Here is a 10,101-nt window from a genome sequence, read left to right as displayed (position 1 = left end):
TCAAAAGCTGAAATCACATGATTGAATTCATCTTTTAAAAAATTTACTTTGTCTTTATTGTTTGTCTGAAAGCTTGTCAGATCTTTCATTTATCGCTGAATTTTTTTAAACAGCGGGTATCTGTGAATGGATCTATTTTTATAGCTTCTTTCTAATTTCAGCAATATTTTAAAGCTTATCATTGTCAAAGGATAAATTTTAAAAGAGGATGTAAAAGTGGTTTTTATGCAAATAATGAAAGAACATGTCAAAGATTTTATTTAACTTAGAATTTAATGCAGAAACCAGTAAGGTGTTACCATTGTTTCAGACAAAAACAGTGTACCACACATTTATAGTCAGTAAGGAGTGCTGAAATGAATTTATAAGTGGATGCAAAACTAGCCCAATATCCACAGAGCTATAATCAATTGCATTTCACAGAACAAATTTGTATTTCTATGGCCAGGAGTTGTTGGCATTGCTATTATTTTCTATGAGTCAACTTCTATATTTTTGAGTTGTAAAATACCTTAGCCAAAGGTAATGAAAGGTGGATGAACTGAATGCAAGAGCTAGTAAGGTCACTCACTAAATTGCAAAGAATCTCATCATGCTTTCCCTATAGTTATATGCGATATTAATGATCCAATTGGAGAGAGAAAAATGGCTGATGCAGAGAAAGATGGGAGAATCAATGAAGTGATGTTCTTGAGAAGCTGAGAAGGGAGGAGATCAAAGGGCAAAAGTGAAGGAGTTAAATTAGAATTCCCTGCTTAATGATTGGTATGACCAATGTCTTTTTGCTCCAAGTATTTGTTTGTTTATTTATTTATTTTTTAAGTATAGCTTATTTACAATGTTGTGTTAGTTTCAGGTGTACAGCTGTTACCGAGTCCAAGCTCACTCTGCACGCCACATGACAGGCCAATGACTCGGAGACGAGGTGTTGAGGCAGGGAATACGACCTTATTCAGAAAGCTGGCAGACCGAGAAGATGGCAGGCTAGTGTCTCTGAAAAACCATCTTATCGGGGTTTCTTTTATAGCACAGAGAGGGGGGAAGGAGATGAGGAAGTAAAATAAAAAGGCCATAAGTTTTGCAAATATCCCCTGGAATGGCCAGCCTCGGGGAGGGGATGTGTTCATTTCTTCTTTCTTGCAGCCATCCACAGGTGGACAGGGTCAGATGTCTCCCTGTGAGCTGAACAGAGGCATTTTAGTTTAACATTCAAGCAGAGGCGCAGGGTTCCCTGAGGTAGGCCATTATGTGTGATTATAGTAACAAAAGCAATGAAAAGCAAAGGTTTTAAAGTCAAAGAAACAGATCGAACATGGAGTCCAATTTAGCTCTTCCCTGTTACACAGCCATGTGATTCAGTTCATATATGTATATGTGTATATATATATATATATGTTTTGTAAATAAGTCCTTTGTATCATTTTTTTTTAGATCCCACAAGTAAGTGATAGCATATGGTATATGTCTTTCTCTTTCTGACTTACTTCACTTAGTATGATAATCTCTCAGTCCATCCATGTTGCTGCAAACTCCAAGTGCTTTAATTATCCCTCTTCAAAACTTTTATTCCAAGGATAAAAATAAAACAGAAACATTTGTATTAATTTTTGAAGTTTTATTTTTCAGTGATACAAGTCTGGTTGGCTGGAGGATAGGGCTTCTGAAACAGAGGGGAACTTCGAGGCTTGGCGGGTCTTTTTATGAGAAAGAGACCCTGCTTATTTCACACCAGAAAGTGATCTTTCACTTTCCTGCTCTATACATTCTCTGACATGTATACTGTGTGAGCCCTCCTCAGGAGTTTTGGGATAGCTGTCAAGACTTAGATTTAAAGAAACAACAACCCGGAAGTATGTTAGGATATTTCTGTAGAATTTCTAGCACATAATATTTTCAGGTTTATTTGCTGGGCATTTTAAACTGAGTAACAGAACTATGCTATTTTTCTCTTTATATTATGCATCCATTTTAGGAACCCTTAACAACAGTAACTCATTTTTATTTAGTATGTCTTTCTATACAATTTGAAAACAGATTCTCATGAAAGTATGTTATGTCAGTGAAGTTTTTAAAGACCTTTGGGATTCTCCCCATTCCTAACCAATTATCCACTGGCCTGATTTTGCTCCTAGCCATTTCTGATGTTGGGTGACTTTCAATTCCTGCTGAAAAAACTGCCTTTAACTTGTACAGTGCCAAAAAAATGTACCCATTGAGTTTAACTGATATTTTCTACTTGCCCACTCTAAGAAAAATTTAATTTCACCAGTAACAGGAACATGATGTCAATATGTGTTCCTTAACTTTTTCCCATGCTTATACTCCCACTGCTCCGGAGGAAAGTTATTGTCAAAATGGTTACTTTTCTGATGCATAACGGGGTTGGGCAATAAAACTAGCTCATGCTTATTGAGCACTTACTGTGTGACAGGCAGTGTTTCAGCCCTTCACATATCCTCACAAGGCTGTGAATGTTGGTCTATTATTATCATTAATAGAGGCTTTCATGGGTATATGTCCTACTCCTCATAATTAGTAAGCAATTCTGGGTCCAGAACTCATGCCCTTAACAAATACACTATAAGGCGCTAGAATCAGAGAGTTGCAGTTCGCTTGTACCTAAACAGATCTGGTAGATAAAGTTCATTAGAACAAAAGAAAAGAGTTTGATGTGGGGCTTAGGCATGTGAGAAGTTCCAGATCGCCACTGGCTACAAATTATCAGAGTAGAAGATGATTTTTTTAAGAAATATTGTGGCAGGTCATAAATTTGGTCTTTTATAATATTCTCTAAGTGATGCAAGTGAAAGATTGGAATTATCTTTTAAATCATTGTTTGGTGGCTGGAATTAGCTTCCTTGAATATGGTCACATATAAGAATGAGCTATATGGGCTCTCAGTGTTGATTTGTATTGCATGGTGGCTTTAATAGTCTGCTGCTAAATATGCAAACTGGTTACACAGCCAAACAATCAATGGGGCAAAAGAGATATAAATAATAAAGCTAGAAGAGAGCGTAGCAGAGTGCCTGGACAAATCCTTGGAATTGTAAATTTTGCTCATATTTGAGCCTATACATGTTGCTAGACACAAATACATAGGCAAACATTATGCATTTTAAAGTTTTCAGAATAGAGAAGTCTTATATTCAACAAGCTCAGTGGTGAAAATCAGGGATGTCTTTCAGTTCATTTCCTTTCTTCCTGTGATATGGCACCATAGTTTCTTTATGGCGTTCTTCATCTCCATGTTTCTCAGTGTGTAGATTAGAGGGTTGAGCATGGGAGCAAAGATAGTATAAAAAAGAGCGAACACTTTGTCTTCTGGTAAAGTAGTTGCTGGTCGAAAATAAATAAAGAATAAAGGAGCAAAAAAGAGGGCCACCACAGTGATGTGGGAACTGCAGGTGGAGAGAGCTTTGCGGCGATTCTTTACAGAGTAGGACCTGACAGTATATAAGATCATAGCGTAAGATATCAACAAGACCGCAAAAGTCACCAGGCTCATCAGGCCCGAATTGGCAATGACCAGGAGACCGATTCTGCTGGTGTCAGTGCAGGCCAGTTTCAGCAAAGGATACACATCACAGAAGTAATGATCTATTTCATTGGGGCCACAGTAGGGTAAAAAGATGACCAGGAGAAACTGACCAGAGGAATGCAGGAATCCCCCAGCACAGGAAGCAGCGATCATGGCAGCACACTTCTGTCTGGTCATGATGACAGTGTAATGCAGGGGCTTGCAGATGGCTGCATAGCGGTCATAGGCCATCCCTGTGAGGATGAAGACCTCCATCCCCCCAAAGAAGTGCATGGTAAAGAGCTGTGTCATGCAGCCATTGTAGGAAATGGTCTTCTTTACTGTCAGCAAGTCAGTGATCAACTTGGGGGTCACAGTGGAGGTGTAGCAAAGGTCTGAGAGAGAGAGGTAACTCAGGAAGAAATACAGAGGCTGGTTAATAAGTTGACTGCAGGTGATAGAAATCATGACAAGTAGGTTTCCGATCAAAATGACAATGTAACAAAGCAAGAACAGGAAAAAACAGAGGACTTCAATTTCCTTTTTCTGAGAAAGTCCTAAGAGAATAAATTCTGTGATGTTATTATTATTTTCCATGACTCAGAGCAGTTTGTAGCCAGCTGAAATTAGATAATTATCGATTCTTATAAATATTTAAATATAGTGATGCATATCATTCCTTGTCATGGGGCAGATCGTAATGGAAAGGGTTCAAAAGTTGAAGAAAATGATTAGATTTTTATTTAGGAAGTCTTTCCTGGAGTTCTTCTTTTCCCTTTCTTGAAGACGTTAATTGCTGGTTAAAATCTTAGGTACCTGAGATGAAGACTAACTAACGTTGTAGAATGCAGTATATATATATATATATTTTGTTTTTTGAATGCAGTATATTTATGTAACCATTCTATTAGCATCTATTATCAAACATAACTGGATATTATGCCCTGGTAGAATTCAAGAAATGGTACTGCAGAAAAAAAACCCCAGATATCTCTTTCCTGTTCTCACTGTTTATTATTAGAAAATACACACAGAAATGAAATATTGAGTGAAAATACAAATAGTGCAAATATATGAAGTATAATATGTGGATAACGTTATATGTGAGAAATTTCCTGCTGTCTCTCCTAGGTGGAAAGGGGATAAATAGAAAAAAATCAGCAAATTTGGAATCATGAGCCATATACACATGGCCAAAATAGGCTATATTTCTCTTGTGCTTAATTTACAAATAAAATATTATATTTTATAGTCAACCAAAAGGATAACAAGCAAAGTATAATGATCTCTATTTTTCAAAACATTTATCATCTCAGACTTTTAAAATATTTGTTTTTGACATTCAGCAAGGCATTCAAGGATAATAATAGCAAGTTTTGCTTGAATTTTAGTCTCATACGATGGCTTACTCACTTGCATAAATTGGCTTCTTTCTAATTGATGTACACAAACTCTTCAACTCGTCTCAATAATCAGCCATCCTGAAAATGCATGCTCCTTTCTGTCCCTACATCATCCATCTTAGTATTTCAGGCTTTTCTTACTTTCATTCCTGTTATTTCTACCTTCTCCTCCTCCTACTCATTGCTGTAAAGTAAGACCAGCTCTAATAATGTGTTAATAACTATTACACCTTAGGACAAATCAAAACCTTTCTACTGGTAGAAGTTCAAGAATCATAGGCTAAGGAAGAATTACTGAGAAACAATCATTCCACTAAATCACACCATAAATTCTCTACTTCAGTTATATAAAACACTGGACCTTGGTATTTAAAATATTTTATTTTGTTTACTCATAATTTCAGAGCCAATATATTCACAATTTATTTTCAAAGCTGTAACACTCCCCTCCTTTTTTTCCTTTCAGTGGAATCACCATTCAAATTTGTGTACATAAAGTAGGATTTTGAAGAGAAAAAAACATAAATCTATCTAGTATATGAGAGTTATCGTCAATGGCCACAAAATGACATTTTGATATGCTTCCTACTGAATAATGAAGAGGGGATATTCGTAGTGGTCAAATAAGCCATCTCATTCAACTAACAATTACATTTTAGGCTTTTAAAATTATTACCAATCATTTAAAAGAATGCAGTGCTCTACTCTAACTTCTCTCTTAAATTATATTTTTCTGATTTGGTGGGAAACACTGTAAGTTAAATATTCAGTCACAGCTTATTCTTTATTTCACACTTGCTGTGTGAACTGATCAATTAACTTTTCTCAGCCTTTTTTTCCCTCACAGGTTTTCCAAAATCCTGCCTCTGTGAGATTCTTTATCAGATAACAGGTCAAATCATATTTGAGAAAGACAATGTAAATGCCATTTTGAGAAAAGTGTGTTTGCAGGCTGAAAGTGGAAAATCAATGAAATGATTATGAATTATCAAGAAAATAAACAAAGGATTTTTAAATGCAGATTATTTTGTTTACCAATACTTGGATATTTCATACAAAACACAAAACTCTTTTAAAAATTATAATCATGTAAACACACTCAGTCTAGTATATTAGAAAGAGGGGAAAATATGAAAAATGACCTATTAATTAATTTACTTTTTAAAATACAAAATCTATATAATGCATGACTCAAAAACTATAATCTATATTTTGGAATAACTTGAAAGTATTTTCCCTATTTTTAATTATTTCTATAGAAAATAAGAAAGTATGACTAATATATCTACAAGAATCATTTTATATTTTCATATTTTAAAAAATAAATAATATCAACTTAACAGAAGATATTCTTTAAAATACTGGACTATTTGGAAAATGAAACAAAATATTGTCTCCTTCATCTTGTTGTACTATTTCCTAACTTTGATTTATAATATGCTGCATCCCTTTTTTATACTTCAGTTTAACCATAAGTAAGCTGTGGCAGTTAAACTAGATCTTTAAGGACCGCCTCTGGACCTGAACTGTCCATGGTTCTGACATAAATTAGAAGGTGTCAGCAGCTGGGTGTTGATAACTATTTACTTATTTTCCAAACACGTCAAAATAAATTTACAACTCACCTTCAGGTTATTGTCTCTGTTATCTCCTTTAAGATTAACTGATCCAGTCTCAGAATAACAACAAAGTTGGTCTTTTCCCCAGAAAGAAGCAGAAACTCCTGGAGCTATCCCTTTCTTTGGATCGTTTATAGCCTGTTATTTTAAATTCCCTTTATGCAATCCAGGTATATAGAAATCTCCAGCATCTGCAGTTCAAACTTACATATCCTTTCCTGGGATTCCTAATGATTCCCTGCAGCAGTGGAGCTGGACTTGTGGTTCCCAATCAATCCTTGTTCAATCCTATCAGAGTGTATTAAACTCCTACTACTTCCAGGTAGATTTCACTATAGCCCACCATGCAATGAATACTCAAATACTCTAAGTCTTTTGGTTCTTAGAACTGTCTACCTTGCTTCATATTTTTTTTCTAATTATTGCCAGATACTGTTAAATGCTTTAGCTTATCTCTCTAAGGAAATCTTATCTTGGTGAGAGTTAGGGCCAGTGCCTCATTTTCTCCCTGACCTGGACATAATGAAAAAAAATAAATAAATAAAATTTATGCCATTCAGATCTATGTAGAATAGTGGACGCCTGACTTTGGGACAGATTATGTGAACTTTCTAAGCCACCTCACTTGTTTAATCTCTAAAGAAAGGAAAATAAAACTCATCTCCTGTTGATGTGGGGAAAGTTCTTAATTATTAATTACTATGTGCCAGAAATTGTGCTAGGTGGGAAAAAGACTAAAATTACCAAGGTAGGCTTTACTGAAATTCTCATTTAGTAAGATAGTTACCTAGTTCTCCCATAGTAAGATTGTGACTGGATAATGAAATGATGAATTATGAAAGATTCAATGAATTAGATAATACATTCATAATTTAATCAATCAGATGGCACTTTGTCTCATCATGAATTAAATTATTAATTCTATTCCTTTCCTCATTATGTCCCCACCCTATACTTTGATTGTTTTAAGTATTCAGTATGTATTTGCCAAATTAATGAATAAATGTAATTTAAATGTTTGATAGAATGAAATGGAAATTCATTTTAATTATATGTCATTATCATTATACTTGTTTTGTCATGTATTTAAGAGATGTTTATAATCAAATTTACTTCAGAATGATAGAGACACAGAAAGATCCACTTAGAATGGTTCTTCTAATTTTGACTAGTATCCTGTTTGTTAGCAAAAATCATTTGGAGGTCACATAAACCCATCCCTGTAACCTTCCCCCATTTATTACTTCCCTGGTGTACTTGGAGACTAGACTCTTGACATCAGGCTTATATGTTAAAACTTGGTCACTTTCCCTAAAACCGTGGTGGTCTCCAACCTGGATGGTCTCCAAAATGTACAGAACTAAACCTGACCATGCTTTATTCTCCACCCTTTCACTCATTCTGAAGGATTATTCAGATCATCTTCATTAACTTCCTATTTTAATAAATAGCTCAGTTTTGGTTGAATTGTAATAGAATAAGTGGTGTTTAAATACAGGAATGAGAAACTCAAACTATAAATATGACACATTCAGACAATTGATAGGAAGTAGGAATAGAGTGGTTTGACATACTCTGTACTTCTTGAGTTTTTCCTTTTCAGATTTTCTATATCCTTCACTGAATATAAATCACTAACTTTCTGCTTTGTTTCCCCTTAACATTCCCCAAGTTGTGAAAAATATTAATCATTGTCATGTTTTTAATTATTTTATACAATTGGCATAGAAAGTGTAAGTTATCATATATGAATTCTATAAAACATATGTAGCCACCAAAGATGCTCTATATTACCAAGCAGATAGTTTCAAATGCTGACTGTATATAAAATATGGTTAAAGTTTTCTAACAAACATTAGCCAAGGGGGAAATGGTCATTAAATTAATATTTTAATAATAAATTCTAAAAATATATTTCTTATTGACCTAAGGACAGTGATTAATTGTGGGTTGATTAAAGAAAACTCATGTCCAACTCACCAGGTATTTGGCTTAAATCTAAGGTACATGTAATGTTTCACAGTACCATACTTAGAATTAACCAGTAAATTCAATGAATATGCAGTAATAAGTCTCACTGTGCAAATAATTCTGAAGAATTCTGAAAATAGAACTTACCTGCTCTCTAAGGTAAGGTGTGCAGCTTTTTTCTTAAGCAAATTCAAGAGTCTTTCCCCAGTTTTATTTTAGTATTTAAGAGAATAAAATGGTACCTTCAGCATTTATGTTGGCAACTATTCTTCATTTCCTTTAAATAGCATTTTTATTATATTCTATGGTGAAAATGAAGACAAAGACAACACATTGTTCCTGTCTGATTTCTAAACAACTTTACCTGGGAGATATGTAACTTGCAGACATTTATGGCAGTATCTCTGTGAGTCTGGAAATTCCCATTGGGATAATTTGACCAAAGTGAAGCTGAACTTTTTTTTAATATTATTCAAAGACCTAAAAATAATTATATCAATCAAGTCATATTTTTCCTCTGAAACTAGGTACCGATCAGTTTCTGTTTCAGTATGGGGACAATTATGAGAAAACTCTAATGACCTGGAAAGAAAGTTCGTAACACTCACACCTCAGAAAGAAGAGAAGTAGAAAGAGAAGAAAACTGAGTTGCAGGTAAAAGGAAAACATTAATGTTGCCTCAGTTCAGTTTGTGGAGGACGCTGCATCTCCCAGCACACATCTCCTAGAGTATAACATTTGCAGATGACATGATACTATACATAGAGAATCCTAAAGATGTTACCAGAAAACTACTAGAGCTAATCAATGAATTTGGTAAAGTAGCAGGATACAAAATTAATGCACAGAAATCTCTTGCATTCCTATATACTAATGATGAAAAATCTGAAAGTGAAATTAAGAAAACACTCCCGTTTACCATTGCAACAAAAAGAATAAAATATCTAGGAATAAACCTACCTAAGGAGACAAAAGACCTGTATGCAGAAAATTATAGGACACTGATGAAAGAAATTAAAGATGATACAAATAGATGGAGAGATATACCATGTTCTTGGATTGGAAGAATCAACATTGTGAAAATGACTCTACTACCCAAAGCAATCTACAGATTCAATGCAATCCCTATCAAACTACCACTGGCATTTTTCACAGAACTAGAATAAAAAATTTCACAATTTGTATGGAAACACAAAAGACCCCGAATAGCCAAAACAATCTTTTTTTTTTTTTTAAAGGAATTCCTTCATTTTTATTATTTATTTATTTATTTATTTATTTATTTATGGCTGTGTTGGGTCTTCGTTTCTGTGCGAGGGCTTTCTCTAGTTGCGGCGAGTGGGGGCCACTCTTCATCGTGGTGCGCCGGCCTCTCATTATCGCGGCCTCTCTTGTTACGGAGCACAGGCTCCAGACACGCAGGCTCAGTAGTTGTGGCTCACGGGCCTAGTTGCTCCGCGGCATGTGGGATCTTCCCAGACCAGGGCTCGAACCCGTGTCCCCTGCATTGGCAGGCAGATTCTCAACCACTGCACCACCAGGGAAGCCCCAAAACAATCTTGATAATGAAAAATGGAGCTGGAGGAAT

The 10,101-nt window shown here is 35.0% G+C and overlaps 1 protein-coding gene across 1 annotated transcript; it reads right to left on the bottom strand.

The window, feature by feature from the left end:
• Positions 1–191: 191 nt before the first annotated feature.
• Positions 192–4,375, bottom strand: LOC309605413 (olfactory receptor 4P4-like). Its single transcript, XM_082341262.1, has one exon. It carries the CDS (start codon positions 4,115–4,117, stop codon positions 3,185–3,187), a length of 933 nt encoding a protein of 310 aa, XP_082197388.1. The 5' UTR covers positions 4,118–4,375; the 3' UTR covers positions 192–3,184.
• Positions 4,376–10,101: the final 5,726 nt, after the last annotated feature.

Source organism: Balaenoptera borealis (genome assembly GCF_965194805.1).
Source record: "Balaenoptera borealis genome assembly, chromosome: 11".
Classification (NCBI taxonomy): Eukaryota; Metazoa; Chordata; class Mammalia; order Artiodactyla; family Balaenopteridae; genus Balaenoptera; species Balaenoptera borealis.
This window is presented reverse-complemented; position numbering and strand designations above follow the sequence as displayed.

Excerpts from the sequence above, each read along its gene's own strand:
- LOC309605413 (XM_082341262.1), bottom strand. The coding sequence starts at position 4,117 with ATGGAAAATAATAATAACATCACAGAATTTATTCTCTTAGGACTTTCT.